At 42.9% G+C, this 18,617-nt stretch overlaps 1 protein-coding gene across 4 annotated transcripts in view; it reads left to right on the top strand.

Annotated features, from left to right (window-relative positions):
* The window catches only part of KDM2A (lysine demethylase 2A), a 65,486-nt gene extending 53,890 nt beyond the window's left edge, over window positions 1-11,596 (top strand). For 3 of the 4 annotated variants that reach the window (XM_089520591.1, XM_089520592.1, XM_089520594.1), the window contains 5 exons: window positions 2,370-3,079; window positions 7,095-7,258; window positions 7,694-7,852; window positions 8,045-8,260; window positions 9,282-11,596. In XM_089520591.1, coding sequence (XP_089376717.1) covers window positions 2,370-3,079; window positions 7,095-7,258; window positions 7,694-7,852; window positions 8,045-8,260; window positions 9,282-9,463 — 1,431 coding nt within the window. In that variant the 3' untranslated portion in view covers window positions 9,464-11,596. Of the gene's footprint in view, window positions 1-2,369; window positions 3,080-7,094; window positions 7,259-7,693; window positions 7,853-8,044; window positions 8,261-9,281 lie in introns of those variants that run through there. The other variant, XM_089520593.1, reaches the window with a different exon arrangement.
* Window positions 11,597-18,617: the final 7,021 nt, after the last annotated feature.

The raw sequence follows: 18,617 nt of genomic DNA, 5'->3' as shown, positions 1-18,617 counted from the left end.
TTTCAGAAAGAGGTTCTTCTGGTGTACTTCTTGGCCTTCTTTTCTTTGCACATTTGGGAAGGCTTAGTAAGGCATGTGAGTAAGAGTTGGGCAGATGAGCATTAGCGGATGCTATCCATTGAGTAAAATACCTCCACCTAGAAATGGGCAGTGGTGACACTATATGCTGGTAGTATACAATGGAGATACTTAGCTTTGCCAGTGCCACCTTCCTAACATCTACGGGCATCAGTGAGAAAACTCTTGCAACCTGAGGAAAAAACAGATCCTGAGAAGGTAGTAATATCACCTTTCATCTGCCAAACAGCAAATATATTATCAGTGGCTCCAGCAGAAACATGGTTAGAAGATCCTACATGGAGTTATGCCAGCTGTCCCATCAAAGAGCATCCCACTGAAGGCAAGCAAAAGAAATGGGTAGAAGTGGATGGGTGGCATCACACAGACATTATTTCCAGATACTATTATAGTGCTGTCCTTTGGATGACCAGTATACCCTGCAGCACGTTATTCAGTCTTGGATAACTTGAGTCATAGCAATCAGTCTCATCACTAGGAGCCCTGGTGGCGCAGTGGGGAAATGCCTGTACTGCAGCCATTCACTCGAAACCACAAGGTTGCGAGTTCAAGACCAGCAAAAGGGCCCAAGCTCGACTCAGGCTTGCATCCTTCCGAGGTCGCTAAAATGAGTACCCAGACTGATGGGGGCAAATTAGCTTACTTGCTAATTAGCTTACTTGCTGTTCACCGCTATGATCTTTGGAATAGCGGTATATAAATAAAACAAATTATTATTATTATTATTATTATTATTATTATTATTATTCTCAGCAGTCCTTGTATGATAAACACTTGTGTAAGCTACTTTCAGGTTTCTTACTAAGGTGTAAAATATGGGTTCTGGATCTCTCCTCAGTTTAAGTAACACTCGTTTTGTTCCTTCTGACACATTTTACTTTTCTGGGAATCACCACTTTTAAATGAAACACAGTTCTGCAGAGCAAAGATGCTGGCTGGTTTCAGCATCAACAACTGCTCGCAAATTAATCTGTCAGAAAAGTTGCACATTCTCTATTCTGCACACTAAGAGTTGCTCTAAACCATGTGTAGCTTGAGTTGGGTGTAATAGTTGACTAGCTTACCATATTTGCTACTTTACTTCATAGTGGATGCATATGTGCCTCTGGTGCGCTCAAGTTTTATTCTGCAACGTAAGAACTTTTTGTTGGATATATGCTAGAACTTCAATGTATTATATTCAACGTATTATATTCTTTGCCACTTTTTTCAAAGCCCTTAATGACCTCTAACTTTTAGGTTGCCTTTTTGTTTAGAGCAAAGTCTGTCAGACCCTGTTTAGCCAAGAACTAATGTAGAGGTTGTCTAAGATTTTCCACCTGAATATAATCCTTTGAACAAATCTTGCCAAGAAAGGGTTGCATTAGGGTCTCCATAAGTTGAAAACAAATTGAAGGCACACAACATACACACACGGTCTTGATTCACACAGTGGTCAATAGGAGAAAGATTACACTTTCATACATAGGGGTTTAATTGTCTCCGCTAGAAATAGATGACATGCAGTGAGAGAGAACTTCTTTAAAATAGGCATTTAAGGCTCTGTACAGCAGTTGCCATGAACAGTCATACAGGATTTGCCCAGGCTCTGGCTGCTGAGGAAAGGTCTGAGTCCTGTACAAAGCCTAGGCAGCAACTCCTTAAGGCCTTGGCATAACTCCTGTCCTTTGTGGTCTCTGCCCCTCCACTGTCCCAGCCAGGGCCTTAATACACTCAAAGCAATTCAGCTTCTGCTTTTCTCCACTTCCTCTCTGTCCCACACAGGAAGTAGAAGCAAAGAGTTGATACAACCTGTCTCTTCTCTTCTTCTTCTACTTCTTTGTAATAATGATACAACTAGTTAGGGACCATTTAAAATAAAAAGAATCAACAAGGGAGCAATAAGTCTCAGTTTCTCAATAACTCTGTTTCAGGGAGGTTTCTACTAGGACCTACAGTATATTAACACATGACGACTGCATTAGTGACCTTTGTGATAAATACCTTGGTTCTGTATTAAGCCTCCTTTGCTTTTATAGTAAGTCAGTGCAATTTCTGCTATTCCCAATTTTTACTAGTAATGGTGAACAGCTTTTAGTTGATGCCAGTGGGAGTGGAAAAGACATCTTTTTACTGAGAGATATTGAGTTAGTCTTAATCTTGTGGAAGCAGACATCGAGATCCCTCCCTCATGCATTTTACTTTTAACTTAATCTGTTCTGTCATACCAGCTCCAAGACTAAAATTCTTGTTCAGTCTTTAAGCCTGATGTTTAGCCTTCAAATGTTAATCTGGTGCTGCTCACATTGCAGAAGCGGAAGATGGATGATGGTGATGATGATGCAGTCCAAGCCAAAGTCCTGCGACCTTTGAGAAGCTGTGAGGAACCTCTGACTCCCCCACCACATTCACCTACCCCAATGCTGCAGTTGATCCATGACCCTGTGTCACCACGAAGCATAGTAACACGATCCTCTCCAGGAGCAGGTCCTAGTGACCATCATGGTGCAAGTCGGGATGAACGCTTTAAGCGGCGCCAGCTACTTCGGCTGCAGGGTGCAGAGCGCACAGTAGTGCGGGAAAAAGAGAACAACCCTAGTGGCAAGAAAGAGCTTTCAGAGGTAGAGAAAGCCAAGCTCCATGGTTCTTACCTTACAGTCACATTGCAAAGACCTACCAAAGACATGCATGGCACTTCCATTGTGCCCAAGCTGCAGGCAATAACGGCCTCCACTAATCTGCGACACTCTCCCCGTGTGGTCATGCGCCAAAGTTCGGCTAAGACACCCCAGCGGGGAGGAGATGATGAGGCTGCTGAGGAGGAGGAAGAAGAGGAAACTGCAGATGAGGAAGAGGAGAGTGCTGAGGAGAGTGGGGCAGCCAGATTGAATGGTCAGGGTGGCAGGGCACCGGATGGGGAGGAGGTCTTGATGCAGAAGGAAGTGTGGATGTCTGTCTTCCGCTATCTCACTCGCAAGGAGCTTTGTGAATGTATGCGTGTATGCAAAACCTGGTACAAATGGTAAGTGGAAAGAACTTGTTACCCAAATTGCACTTTCTACTCATTTATCTGTTGTTTCTGTCTTTCAGAATGCTTTACTAAACCCATATCCCTCTCAGACTCAATTCTATCTGGATCTTACAGACTTGTGTATAAGTAGACATAAGGGAAGATAAGTGGGCAGAGGAGGAAAAGAAAATGTATTTATGCAATTCATAATTAACTCTCAGAATCCCTGCTATACAGTAGGCTGTAGTGATGGCAAAAACCCAGATGACTGTTGTATAAAACTTTGACAAATCCATGGCTAGGTTGTCAGTAACATCTAGATAAAAGTTTAAACCCTCATCTTCAGGAGCAGTGTGTGTGTGTGTGTGTGTGTGTGTGTGTGTGTGTGTGTGTATTGTTGTCATATGCCGCCAAGTCATTTTTGATCTATGGCAGCCCTAAGGTGAACCTGTTACAGGGATTTCTTGACAAGTTACTTCAGAGGGAGTTTGCCATTGTCATCTCCTGAGGCTGAGAGAATGTGGCTCACCCAGTGGGTTTTTATGCTCGAGTGGAGAATCAGAGTCGTAGTCCAATGCTCAAATCACTACACCCATTATGGCGAATCGATGGCACCTTATGGAACCCATTTCCCTGGCACACAGAGGGCGGGGAGGAGGAAGAGGTATGCACCTGTTTCTCCTTTCCGGTCGTCCTAGGCCTTCAGCTGCCTCTCTGGAGGCAGTTGAAGGCTGGGAACGCTGCGTGAGGAGGAGGAGGAAGAAGCACACACGCCTCTTCCTCCCTTCCAACCTCCCTGTCCTCCAGGTGCCTCTCCAGAGGCAGCTGAAGGCTGGGAACAGTGCGTGGGGAGGAGGAGAAAGAGTCATGCACCTGTTCCTCTTCTTCCCCCCTTCGCCCTCCTGGGCCTTCAGCTGTCTCTGGAAAGGCAGCTGAAGGCCCAGGAGGGCAGGAGAAGAAGTCCCACTTTGGAAGTCACACCCCAGGCGGGCGGAAGCCCCCATCCCTGGTACCAGGTAACACTCTGTGCTGAAAGACCTTTTAGTATGGGTACTTGGCCCCTGAGAGGTTCGCCATCACTGCACTACACCTGTTCCTCTTCTTCCCCCCTCGCCCTCCTGGGCCTTCAGCTGTCTCTGGAGAGGCAGCTGAAGGCCTGGGAGGTCAGGAGAAGAAGTTCCACTTTGGAAGTCACACCCCTGGATGGCGGAAGCACCCGCCCCTGGCACCAGTTAACACCCGGTGCTGAAAGACCTTTTGGGCACTCAACCCCTGAGAGGTTCGCCATCACTGCATTATACCATGCTGGCTATATATGGGTACTAAATAAAAGTTGGGGGAAAGGGGAGTAATCAAAATATTGATCTAGTGTAGTGGTAAGATTCAAATCTGTTGTCCGTCTGGGAAACCAACTGGATGACCTTGTCAGAGAGCCTCAAAAGAAGGCAATGGTAATCCCCTGCTGAAGAAATCTTGCCACGAAAACCCCATGGTAGGGTCACCATTGAAGTTGCACAACAACAACAATTAAAAAATTGCTTTTATGTTTCACTGTTGAAAACAGAAATGTGGGAAACATTTATCTTGATACAGTGTAGCAGTTCCTACAAAGTATCCTGTTAAATTTTTCCTGTCATGGTCTGACTGAGCCATGTATGGTATTTTCTAAAACAAAAAAGGTTAAACCATCATGATGACGATGATGATGACGATGACGACAACTTGGTCTCTTAAATTCCCAAGATTGACTTGTGCAGCACAAACAACAGAGGGCCTGGGCTCACCCATACAACCACATCAGTTTGGTTGGAATGGATGTAAAATACTCAGGTGTTTGGAGGGCATGGAAATATTTTTGAGAAAACAAATTGGATTTGGTCAATAGAAAGAAATGTTTGTAGTATTGATTTCATTAATAAATAATTGTCAATTATGAAATCATAAATAAAGTAAATCTAAAAGACTATATCTCCTGATAGAAAAATACCAGAGCCCTAAGATCTTAAAGATAAGGCTTTCTGTCAGTCCCACCAAAATCACAAGCTTGCTTGGTGAGGACACAAGAGACAGTCTTTTCCATGGCTGCTACCACCCTCTGGAATTCCCTTCCACAAGAGTCGAGACTGACCCCTCATTGATCTCCTTCTGTTGGCAGGCAAAGACTTTTCTGTTTAAGCGGGTTTTTAATGTATAAGGAAAGGGGCTTTTTATTGGGGATATTTTATTTTTTTAAGTTTTTGGTTGTTTTAAAATACTGTATATACTCATATATAAGTCTAGAAATTTTGGTCAAAAAATTGACCCCAAAAAACTGAGTCGACTTATCCATGGGTCAGTGTAGGTACTGTACTTTAACTCTTATTTTAAAAAGGAAACATCACCTGGAGAAAGGCAAAAGCATAATCTCCTGGAATCACTGACCCCACTCTATTCTCTCATCCACCCAGCCTTTACTGTGAGCACAAACATGTCTGATGGAATTTTATAATATTTTTGGCATTGCTTTGCTTTGATTCATCCTTTGTTACGTGCCCCTAAGTTTTGCCCTCAACTTATCCATGTCAAAATCCTTAATTTTGGCCCCAAAACCTGCCCTCGATTTATACATGAAGTCAACTTATAGTTGAGTAAATACGATAATTTTAATGTGTTTTATGAGGCTCTTTAGGAATGATTCCCCAAACACGCATACAAGAATGAGCGAAAAAAAGATTCCTAGTTTAAGCCTAAAATTTAAATTGTTATTGCCAACATTTCTGTGTCTTCAGATATAAAGTCTGAATAGCAGCTTTAAATATTGCGTTTCACGGTACTAGGGCTCTTGGTCACCCTGAAAGGCTAAAGAAGCCTCTTGCTTGGCATAATCCAAGTTCAGCAAGTACATGTTGGCAAACAAAAATAGTGACCTGGCTCTTGTCAGACTTCCTGGATTCTTTTGCCTTTCTGTATAAGAATTCAGATGTTTTCTACTTTTTAGCAGGATATCTTTAAAGCCCTGAGTTTTGCTTCAGGTTCAGTCTAGCCAGTATCCATTCTCGTTCAATAGATGGGCTAAGGTTGAGTTCTCAAGCTTATAACTCTTTAAGGCAAAGGAAAAAAATGGCTGGGAATAGTCATATGAATACTATTAGTTCCTGTGCTACTGAAAGACTGGATTTGGACCCATAGTTCCAGAAATGCCTTGGATACTATTTAACATCTTGACCAAATCTTTGTGCCTCTTGGAGAGTCTTTCCATCATAGAAAACCTTAGCTCCCCTACATCTGGTAACTGGCTCATGTTTAGGCTGTAATCAGAGGACGAAAGTTAGAAAAATGTGAACCATCCTTTCTGAGATTCCCTATTGGAGATTGTGCCCTGGGTTGGAGACATGAATAATATTAAGAAAATCTATTTTTTCACCCCTAGTTTTAGTTTAGGACAGCAAATGCTGAAATAGTTGTAAGAAATTTATGAGCTTTTGCATTCCCCACATAAAATCTCAGTCTTTCCATAGAGAGTTACTATCACCGAACCTTGAATTAGGTGTTTCTTTGAGAGCATCTGGGATGCTAAAGGAGGAAGTATATATCAGGTTGCCCAGGAGAGATACTTTCCCCTTACTCTTTTCTGTGGAAATAGATTTAATGGGTCATTAGAAGGAGGTATACAGATCACAAAACTTGATGAACCCAAAAGACAGTCTTGCAAATGGCCGTAGTAGTGACTCAGTCTATTCTTTCACCTGTCCTTCAGTTCCTTGCAAGGACTGTGGTTATTAGGTCATCCCTGCAGGCAAAACCAAATTACGTTTCATCCATGAAATGCACAAATTGTTGCAGGAATTGGGAAGTTGACTGAAATCAAGATTGAATATGGGTTTCCTCTCATTCTAGATTGGTTTTATTTATGGGCATCCACTACTGCCCTGCAAATATGCTTATCTGTAAAGGGGATCTTGCCACAAAATCTTTATCAAGAACCAATAAGTATATAGATATGGTGAAGGGGGAAAGCACTTCTCTAACTCCATGTGTTTTCCTTTAGGTGTGGTGATAGAAGATTGTGGACAAAGATTGATTTAAGCAGGTACAAGTCCATCACACCCCTAGCCCTTGGTGGTATAATCAGGAGGCAGCCAGTTAGCCTTGACCTCAGCTGGACCAATATTTCCAGAAAACAGCTCACTTGGCTCATAAACAGACTACCAGGTATGCATCTTGGTGGATCAGCTTATCTTAACACTTGGCATTAGTTTGGGTGCTTTGCATTGAACAAAGTAATTTCCTATATTTCATCTATCCCTGAAGCTGGTTTGTGAATACGCACTTGGATTCTGAATACCATAAGATTGCCTTCCTCTTCACTTCATTGTTCTTTAGCTGTAACTCTGGCAAGTTGCTCTGAGTAGCATGTTGTTGTTCATGTGGCATCTGCCATTATAACCCAGCCCAGGAGGTCTATTGCTTCCCATTATTTATAGCCTAATCAAAATATAACTTTGATTTTGTTGTTCACATTGGGAGTTTTATTTTGGGGGGGGGGCTGCTATTCTACTATTGTAAAAGAGAATACGGAAAAGGAACTGTTCTGAAATGAACAGTTCCACTGTTTTTTGTTTACTTGTTTCGGTTGCTGTCTCACAGGCCTCAAAGACCTCATCTTAGCAGGCTGCTCCTGGTCTGCAGTTTCTGCTCTCGGTACCTCCACTTGCCCCCTTCTCAGGACTCTCGATCTTCGGTGGGCAGTAGGAATCAAGGATCCTCAGATTCGGGACTTGCTCACACCTCCATCAGATAAACCCAGTATGTTTTTGGTTTGTTTGTTTGTTTTGCCTTTACACTATACTTGTTCTTGCTGGTGAGATAGTTTGTGGAAGGGACAAAATGATGAGAAATAAGAGTTTGATGCATTTATAAGAATGTGGTTTATGATGTCTGCTCTAGAGAGGCAAGAATCTGTATTCCTTTTGAACATCTTTACATATCTTCAAACAGGCCAAGACAATCGCAGCAAACTCCGTAACATGATAGACTTCCGGTTGGCTGGGCTGGACATCACAGATGCCACACTCCGACTCATCATCCGCCACATGCCTCTGCTCTCAAGACTAGATCTTAGTCACTGCAATCACCTTACAGACCAGTCAACCAACCTGTTAACAGCTGTGGGATCTTCCACACGAAACTCACTCACTGAAATCAATATGGCAGGTGTGTGTCTTTGGACATTTTCTTAAGTGTATCCATCCCTTCTGACATGTAGGGACTACTATGGCAAAGCATTGCTAGTCTGAGATTTCTTTGTTACTGGAAAAAGAAGTTATTTACATGTAAATTGATGTGGCGTGTTTTCACACAGGGCCACAGATTTAAGTGAAGATTTAAGGCTAGTAGTTATATCACTACACTTGTCCCTCCATATTTGCGGATTTGACTTTTGCGGATTTGATTATTCATGAATGTTATTAATATGTTCTCTCTAGGAATATCTAGATCCTCCAATGCAACACTGTACTCAACTTTAACCAAAAGTTGCACTGAAGGACCTAGAGATTCCTAGAGAGAGCACTCCACTAGGCATTTGTAGCTCCTGCAGCACAGTTCTGTGGTCAGAGTCTGGCAGATGTTGACCACAGAGTTGCAGTGGAGGACCTAGAGAGATGTTCTCAGGTAAAAACAGTGTTTTTGTTATTTGTAGTTTTTTCACATTCACTGGGGTCCTGTGCCCCTAACCTCAGCGAATGTGGAGAGATAAGTGTATTTGGGGTACTATATCATATAGTACAAGAGGGCCTTTTTCTCTGACCCTTTTTAATATGGATATAGCAAAATAAATATTTGAGGCAATGCTAACATTTAAATCTGGATATATTACACTGGTGTAAACAGCGCTTGCCAAAAAAAAAAAACCCTAAAAAACTTTTTTTTCTGCATCTTGATGCAAAGAATGGCTTTTACTTTATTCCTCATTAATCGAGGCATAAAGTCTGTCTTGTTCCATATCATCTGGTCAAAGCCATATATGCACGAGGTGCAGCCTATTTGTAGTCACACTCTTAGGTGACCAAAAAGTCAAACAGTGCATATGTCTAGGGGAGAATTGCCTTTTATGCTTGTGTGTAACCTTTACTGAGTCTTCATATCACTTCAATTATTCCTCTGTAGCATTGCGCAGTTTGTGAAAATGGGCATGAGGACTGTGTAGACCGTAACACTGTCTTCCTCTCCACAGGCTGCAATAAGCTCACAGACCAGTCCCTGCTTTACCTGCGGCGCATTTCTAATGTCACTCTGATAGACCTTCGTGGCTGCAAGCAGATCACCCGTAAGGCCTGTGAGCACTTCATCTCAGATCTATCAATCAACAGCCTTTACTGCCTGTCAGATGAAAAGCTGATCCAGAAAATCAGCTAGAAATTTGCCACAGATAGACTGAAGAGAAGGAAAGATCCCAGACAACCCCTCTTGGAGAGCAGACCCTCCCCCATTTTCCTCAACATCAACAGGAAGAGAAAATAGCAGCCTGTTTGTGACTATGATGTCCCTCCTCTCCTTGGGACTTCTGTAGACCAGGAAATCCCACAGATATTTGAGGAAGTGGAACCAGAAGGGATTGTAGGACGGCTGTTTTTGTGGGATACTTGCTCATCAGCTACATGCCCTAACTTGATGTTTTGTAGCAGCATTTTCAGGAGGAATGTGTCCCTTTCTCTCCTTTCAGTCTCTGCTCTTTCCCATAAGTCCTACAAAAATAGATCACACTGCCCCATCAGATTGTGGGGGAATCAGACCAGAATAGTGTTAAACAGGGTCACTTCTGTTTCTCTGCTGTCTTGGTGTGTGATTTGTTACTAAATACCGGGCCTGGGAGTAACTTCTTGTGCCCAAGGCACTGTGCTAGCTTCCTTTTCTCACCCATCAGCAGCTGCAATGGGCAGCTACCACTTTATGCTGATTACTCAAAGCTGCAGTGTCCACAATAGTGGTACCCCTTCTGAGGTGAGGAGTACTCCGTGTGCCCTGTGGTTAGCCTGCAGGTATTTTCCATTTTGAAGCTAGTGTGGGGATGGTGAAGCTTTCACATATAGGGAGCCATGTTCAGAAAGATGGCAGCATATGTAGGGGGAAAGCTGCAGTCAAGCTTGAAAGCTTGAGAGGCATCTGGTGAGATATCCTAACACCAGCAGAAATGCTCTCTATCATGCTGGTTTGAGAAAAATGCCTACACATTGGAGGGGGGCGTAGCTATTGGCTCTTGAACTGGGAGATGGGTGAATGCCCAATTAGCTGCCTCTCTTCTTTTGCAATGAATGGCCGGTCCAAAGAACTTCTCTCTTGGGCAGCAGAGAGCTTTTTGCACTTTAGAAAGAAAGGTAATATTTTGGATCCCTATTTTATTTTTCCCCCTACCTGGGTGACTGGACACTCCTTCCAGCTGTCTGAGCTTGTCAGGGTTTGAATGCACACTTTGCACTCTGCTCTCTTCCCCATAGTGATAGCACAAATTAGACTGCCCTTCACCCCTGCCTCCCCTTCTGAGCCTCACATGGCAAAAAAGAAAAGAGCTCTCCAGTGTCTGTGCAGCAGGGGAAAAGAGGTGACAAAGTTGGAGGAAAGCCCAATGCACCCTCGCTGCTTCTGAAGCAATAAGGGAGGAGGAGGAATACACCCATAGCTCCCCGCATTGCCCAGCCCAGTTGCGTTAAATGCTGGGGCATCTGCGCCTTGGGGAAGAGCAGCTTCGCCTGCACAGTTGGGAATGGGGTGGGGCATATCTATATATGTTTAAGTGTGCTGGGATCCAGAGGTTCCCTGTCACTTCATAGGAGGAGCAGGCTTCTTTGCCAAGAGGACAATGCTAGTGTGATGAGTTCCAGAGTGCCTCAGTACACAGGAGCTTTGCTGCATATTGATTTTTTTCCCCTGCAAAAACACCCGCTGATCTTCTAGAAGTGGATACGTTCTGCCTTGTGTTGACTCCCATGGGGAAAATATTGTAGAATCAATCTTCTGTTTTGTTTTGCTTTTTTCTTTCAAGAGGAAGTTGAGAATAGCCATATAGGAGGTTCAAGTGCATCTGCCCAGATAACTCCCAGCTTGGAGAGTTCTAGGCTCTAGGTATTTTGTGTTTGTTTTTTTCCTCTCTCTCCTCTCTCTCTCTTTTCTCAAAAGTTGGGAGCACCTTCACCACTCTCCATATGCTTTGTTCAGCCTGAGAGGTGCTGAACTGCAGAAAGCTGGCATGTCAGGAGCATTAGAGTCTGGGAGGAATCTCGTCTTGCGGCAAGAGGGATGAAGCAAGCATCAGACTGATTGGGAAGGGTATTGTGGGCCTAGGCTTTGCTGTCCTGCAGCCTTCTCAAATGTAGCCCTCCAGTGACTGTGGCTTAAGTGACTAAAAACAAATTGTGAAACTTCATTGCCTAAACGGGCCACCACCCCAGACGGTAAATGGTGACATAAAGGAAAGAGAAATTATATATAAAATCACTTAGTGATTAAAAAAGAAAACATGCTCCCTAAATAAAAACTCCTTAAAGAAAGTCACTATTGTCTAAAAGGGTTTGGTTGTTCTTTTGTGTTTTTTGAAGAAATTGTAAATATATATTTTTTGTTGCTAACTTAGAGTCAATCTCCAATGTTGTGCTTTAAAATTAAATGTAAGCATTAAGGGTAAAAGAAACCAAGTCTTGCGCTCTCTCGGTTGACATGTTTAGGGTTTGGGAATATTTGGGGCTAAAGGGAGGGAAGATAGTTGGGATTTTTCATTTTCTAATCATTTGCCAATAACGGTTTTAGAGAATCTTTCCTCAAGTATATTACCACAGGAATGAGAGACAAGTGAATGGGGAAAGAAAATATACCAGCCTCTGAAGGGAGACTTTGTTTCATGGGGTGGATTTTGGAATAAAAATTTCAAGAAAAAATGTGTGGGTCTGCATATTGATTATGATGTGAGCTCAGATTCAGGGGAATCCCAGCTTAGATGAGAGTTTGATCATTAGCCTACCACACCTTTACCTACCCAGTGTCCCAGGGCCTTCTGTATTAAAAAAAATTAAATTTGAAGCAATTCCCATTCTGCAAACCATATCCGTTTTTTGGGGAGGAGGATGTTTTAAAATACATATATATTTGTTAATAAAATTTATAGATTACATCCTAGCTTTTTGTCTAATGATCTTCTGGCTCTCTTCCCCATTTTATCCTTACAGCCATGTGGGGTAGGTCATTGTGAGAGTGACCGACGCAGAGCCACCTAGTGAATGTAATGACACTGTAGGCTAGAACCTGGATCTTCCAGATCCCAGTAAAGCAATTAATAAGCACTATACTATATTAGCTTTGTGAGAATGGGCTTATCATGGAATATGAACAATTAGTTAAACAGCACTTGAAGCCATGTCCTCAGTCATTCTCATAGAGATGGAAGAGACCGCAAGAGACCCCCTGCCATGCAAGAAATCTAAATCAAAGCATCCCCGACAGATGGCCATCCAGCCTCTGTTTAAAGACCTCTAAGGAAATAATTCTGTTATTTAGCCATCCTTCTGGCTTCTGAAATTTGTCCTGTCCACTGCCCCAGCGTGTTTGAGTTACATGATGGTGGTTCCTGCTTATCTAAGAATATTTAGGATATGTATTTTCCCAGATGTAGTTGACTAGATAGTAGTTAAATTATTAAAGACTCAGTAGTATGCAGACCTATATCAAATTCTTACTGTCCCAAGTAGGAGTCATAATAAAAAATTGATCTTATTCCCAACTCAAGAAAAAAAAAAGTTCATCAGAGCATTGTTAGATCCCAGTGGGGAAAAGCCTGTTGCTTCTTGAAAGAGAATACAGAATAAGGGATACCGCATGTTGTTTTATGAACATACCAAGAGTAGAGATGTGCTTAGTACAGATCACATGGCTTCCAACTACAGCAGTGATTTAGCATGGCTCTGTAGGGTAACAGTATAAGTTCACTCACAAATGTGTTCATTGAACTGATACAAAGAACAGATGGGCAATACTACCACCCATCATAAAGCATGGTGGATATACCAATCCAACTTACTGGGGACCAAGATTACTGGGGACCTATTTTGTACACACCACCCAACAGTAGAGGTCACTATGGCTGCATCCAAAGTAGAATGGGGAGATCATTTTGACCATCTAATTTTGAGCAGACATGGTGATGTGAGGAAAGATCTCTCCATATTTGTTTTCTTAAAGATCTCAGTAATGAAGTTCTTTTTGTATTTGAGGACTCTACAAGGTCACGTGCCTATTTGGGACGGACAATACCAGCATGATACACTACATAAACAACCAAGGAGGCATGAGAGTCATTCCTTTTTGAATTTCTGTGCTTCTGGGACTGGTGCATTAGCAAGGACACTTCCATACTACTATACAACAAGATTGAGCAGTAATTTACCAGATTTTTCTGAGCTACAAAACAGAAGTATTGCAGGAATGGCACCTCATGTAGTGGTGAAACTACTTACAAGATGGGGTGCTTCCACAATAAGCATTTGGTACACAAGAGAATGCCCATTATAAATAATTTTGTTCCAGGGGAATTAGCTTCACTATCTGGAAGATAATTTGCTTAGCAGCTAAAACTATACAATTTACCTCTCCCTGCCCCCAGCAATGGCTATCATCAAAATTTGGAGACTCCAGCCCACCATATTTTAACGATGGTGGTGGCCACAGCAACCTTGCTTTACCCTTGTTCAGTTAACTGGCTCTCATACTTTGGTCCTCCAGATATTTTGGAGTTCTCAGAAACCCCAGCCATCTTGGCCAACAATAAGGAACTGTGGGAGCTGTAGTCCAAAACATCTGGAGGATTGAAGTTTGGGAACCACTGAGTAAACACATGGTCACTACTGGAAGCTCTCACTGCAGTCAAAATATCCCAACAGGGAAGATCTGTCCTATATCCAGGACTTTATATCTTGCACCAGACAGCACTTGTCATATGTCATACTTGTCACATGTGAAAAATACTCTTCCCACACCAAGGAATCCATTGGCATAAAAATCTTACCTAAATCTTTCCATGGCCTGATACATAAGGGCCTTTTAGGCACCCTTGTCACGTGATACGCCCCGCAACCCTCGCACGTGACGAGGGTGTAACAATGGCGGTGCCCAGCATACATGGTGCCGCCATTGTTATGTAAATACCGCGTGGCATCTGCATGGCGCCAGGCAGCACTTATGTAACAAGTGCGCCAGTGGCGCACTAGTTACACTGCCGCCGCAGCTTCAAAAGAACCTGCTTTTGTGGGTTCTTTTTCCACCGGAAGGAAGCCTCACGGTTTGGTGGCTGAGGCTTCCCTTCAGCGGAAAAACAGGCACCGGCAAGCCACCCTTTTGGGGTGGTCTGTACCACACCCATATTTTCATAGGATTAAGAGATCACACAGTCTCACTTATGTGGGTGGACTTTAGTTCCTAGCCCACCTGGTTAAAAATAAGTTGTATTTCTTTTATGAAGATGTATCTGGTGGGAATTGCAGCACATTCTCCACCCCTTACAGGTCTTTCCTGGTTCATATACTCAGAGGTTAAGGTTTTCTCAAACCATTTGAAGACTTCTTACTTAAAACTAATAGTTCCTTCATGGAACCTGCAACTAGTCCTCTTCAGGTTCACTGGGAAACCTTTGGACACTTCACAACACAGGACCTTTGTTTTTTTTCACATAGAAAACAACATTTGTTGTTGTTTTTTCACATAGCAAACAACATTTGTCATGGCCATATCCATGAAACAGGACAGTGAGCTAGTGGCTCTCTGTTCAGACCAACCTTTTCTCCAGTTCCATAAAGAGATTACTCTGCGTCCTGATTTCATTTTATTGCCAAACATTATGTTATTGTTTCACAAATCACAACACATTGTACAACCAGTATTCTTTCTATACAAGGCACACACTCAACCTAACAAGAGGCCTGGATTTGTATATGTAAAAAAGATACAGCCTTTTCACTGTGTTTTTGTATTGTAGAGACCCCTGTTTCACCTGAACTGCTTAACTGGGTGGCTGTACCCATTGGCCTGCTTTATTGGCTAACTGAGAAGGCCCTTCCAGAGCCATGAGATTGCCATAGGTCAACAAGTGACTTGAAGGAAGATATATATTGTTGTGTGCCATCCAGCTGTTTCTTGATTTATGGTTACTCTAAAGTGACCCAATCACAGGATTTTCTGAGGCTGAGAGTGATGTGTGACTGCTTTATTGGCCAACTGGCAAGACCCTCCGAGACCTATGAGGTTGCCCTAAGTCAACAAGTGACTTGAAGAAAGATACACATACACAAGTCATTGTTGTGTGCCATCCAGTCATTATTTATGGTGACTCTAAGGCAGCCTTTCTCAAATAGTGGGGTGGGCCCCCGGGGGGGGTGCGAGGCTCCGTAAAGGGGGGCGCAAGGCTCTGTTATGCAGAGGTGTACTTATAACAATTTTATAGACAAATTATACTATTTACAGTCGCGCGGGGGCGCGAAATGTTTTCTTCTTCCTGCGGGGGGCATGACAGAAAATAATTGAGAAGCACTGCTCTAAGGCAACCCTATCACAAGATTTTCTGAAGCTGAGAGTGGTGTGTAACTGTTTAATGGGCTAACTGACAATTCCTTCCCTAGTAGAATCATTCCACCAGGACACTTTCAACATCCACAGCTCAATGGTATACCCTTATAGAGAATTCATATGCATAGCCATTAACATTTGTCAAGCTCTATAATGTGGACATTAGAGCAAGACAACAGTGCCTCTTCTGTGGAGCTGTACTTTCCACTGTGTGTAAGTGATATCTGCCGCCTCACACCAAGGGGTCATTCACACTTGCAGTTTAATTAAGGATGTAAAGAATATTCTCCAAAATTCGAAAATTAGTAGAAATATGTCTAATTCGAAAATTTCAAAAGCATTTTATAGAGAAGAAATTCTGATCACTTCTCGATCATGAGTAAGAATTTTGATTTTTAATCATTTCCAAATGAAGAGAAGAGAAGAAACTTTCAGCTGCCAAATTCGACCTACAGGATTTGGGTATTTTGCATAAGAAAAGCTACCATTCATCCTGGGTTTTACCAGAGGCTATTTCCTTTGTTAGGGTGATTTCCCCCCCCCCCCCCCAATCTTTGCTCATTCACAGCTTTACTTTGAAAAACAAAAGAGAACAAAAGGGGAGGCATTTTGTGTGTTGGTGGTAGATAAGACATTCGGCCCTTTATGCCATGCTCTTTTTGGATGCATCACACACTCTTATTCGTGGATATTTTGAACTCTCCTTGCCATATATATATATATATATATTAAAATGCAAAATAAAAGTAGGTTTGCCTTAGCATCACCTTGAGAGAGCTGGAGAGAGGTTTGTCATGCCCTGCCTCTGAGGCTGAGAGAATGTGCACTCTCCTTGCCAATTATTATTATTATTATTATTATTATTATTATTATTATTATTATTATTGCATGACCTTAGCATCACCATGGGAGAAGTGCAGAGTTGGTCATGCCCTGCCTCTGAGGCTGAGAGAGTGTGACCCTCACAAAAGAGAAGAAGGAGCAGGGTAGGGTGCAATGGCAGGAATTCTGCCATGATGGATAAAACCTAGCATTCGAAGGGATTCCAAGAGATCATCCAACCCCCCTCTTCTACCATGAAGGAATACCTAGGAGTTGGAGTTGAAGCTGAGAGCATGTGACTTGCCCAAGATCAGCCAGTGAATTTCTATGGTGAACTGGGAGGCTAGAGTCCTGATCCCAGCTCAGCCATGTAAATCCACAGGGTGACATTGGGTAAGTCACACTCTCTCACTCATGGATATTCTGCACTCTCCTTGCCTATTATTATTATTATTATTATTATTATTATTATTATTATTATTGCATGACCTTAGCATCACCATGGGAGAGGTGCAGAGTTGGAGTTGAAGCTGAGAGCAAGTGACTTGCCCAAGGTCAGCCAGTGAATTTCTATGGTGAACTGGGAGAATGAAGATCTACTGAACTTTTCCCCTTCCCCACTGCCATTCCCTTCTCCTTTAGATTGGAAGCCTGAGGGCAGGGAAATGTCTAACAATTTGTAAGCTGCTCTGATAGCCTTTTGGCTGAAGAGCTGGGCATTTATTATTATTATTATTATTATTATTATTATTATTATTATTATTCTAATCCCAGCTCAGCCAGGTAAATGCAGAGGTGTCTCTGGGTAAGTTATATTGTCTCAGCCTCAGGGACATTCTGAACAATCATTGCCCAAAAGCAAACCAATCATAGAATGAATGAATAAATAAATAAATAAATAAATTGTAACTTTATTATTTAAAGAGGCTTTCTTGAAATGAAACAAAACCAAAGGCCAGAACCATCAGCATTCATTCATGAAGGAGACAAAAGGAGAAGGGAATGGCAGTGGGGAAGGGGAAAAGTTCAGTAGATCTTCATTCTCCCAGTTCACCATAGAAATTCACTGGCTGACCTTGGGCAAGTCACTTGCTCCCAGCTTCAATTCCAACTCCTAGGTCCCCTCAACTCTACCATTTCTTGTTGGGGCTTCAATCACAGTTTATTTATTGAGACTGGGCTTTTTTTCCCCTTTTGTGTGTGTGCCTTCAGGTTTTTTTAAGCATAGGAATGTTCTTTAAACATCTGCCAAACTTCCTTTTGACATGGCAATTGAGTTTGAAATGCAAAGTAATTAGCATAATTATTCAACTTGTCTTTTATTGTCATTCGAGAAATCTGTGAAAAATATTTCGCTAGCTGCTGGAAGGGAGAGAAGAAATCACCTTTTGAAAGGGGGTTTTGTGGAACAAATGTTTTTTAAAGAAATTCTCTTCAAGTTCTCAATGAACGAGAAGAAAAACATGGGTTTCTCCAATCACTAAGTTTAATTCGAATCCTGATTTGCTTTCCCTGCGTTTTGGAATTCGATTCCAAAAGGTCCCTTGTTCCCACTATGAAAGTGGAGTTTTTTCTTCCCCAGTGAAATCACTTCTTATTGTGGCACAGTTGTCATTCCCACTAGTTGCCCCGCTTCAAAATACATGTCAATCATTAGTGACATAAGCAGCAACCTGGACTTAAAAGCCTGTGCCGGGGGTGGGGGGTGGGGGGGTGGAGGGCATGTCCTGGAGAAGGAAGACCATGAGCAGAGATGGATTTGAATTTCCTGCATGGCAGGGGGTTGGACTGGATGGCCCCTGTGGTCTCTTCCAACTCTATGATTCTATGATCCTATGGGTTTCCCTTGCCATCCCTGCCTCCCTTCCTCCATGGGGTACTGGCGGGTTTCCTCCCCGCCACCTCTGCCGCCTTCAAGCAAGCCGGCCAAGCACCTCTGCGCCTCTCCCTCCTCTCCTTCCTCCTCCTCAGGGGTGACGGTCAGCTGACTGGCTGGTGCTCCCTTTTGTGGGCCGTCTCTGGCCCCTGGCGGCTCCCAACGCCTCCAGCCAAGGTGCAGCGAGCCTTAAAGAACGAGCAGAGCTCCCCGGCCCAATTCTGGGCTACTCATCCATGGAGGCACTGGGGCTGCACGAGGAGGACCAGC

This window comes from Sceloporus occidentalis, unplaced genomic scaffold (assembly GCF_023333645.1).
Source record: "Sceloporus occidentalis isolate IW3139 unplaced genomic scaffold, rSceOcc1.0.p SCAF_4, whole genome shotgun sequence".
NCBI lineage: Eukaryota > Metazoa > Chordata > Lepidosauria > Squamata > Phrynosomatidae > Sceloporus > Sceloporus occidentalis.
The sequence above is the reverse complement of the archived record's forward strand: the minus strand, read 5'-3'. Positions and strand labels throughout refer to the sequence as shown.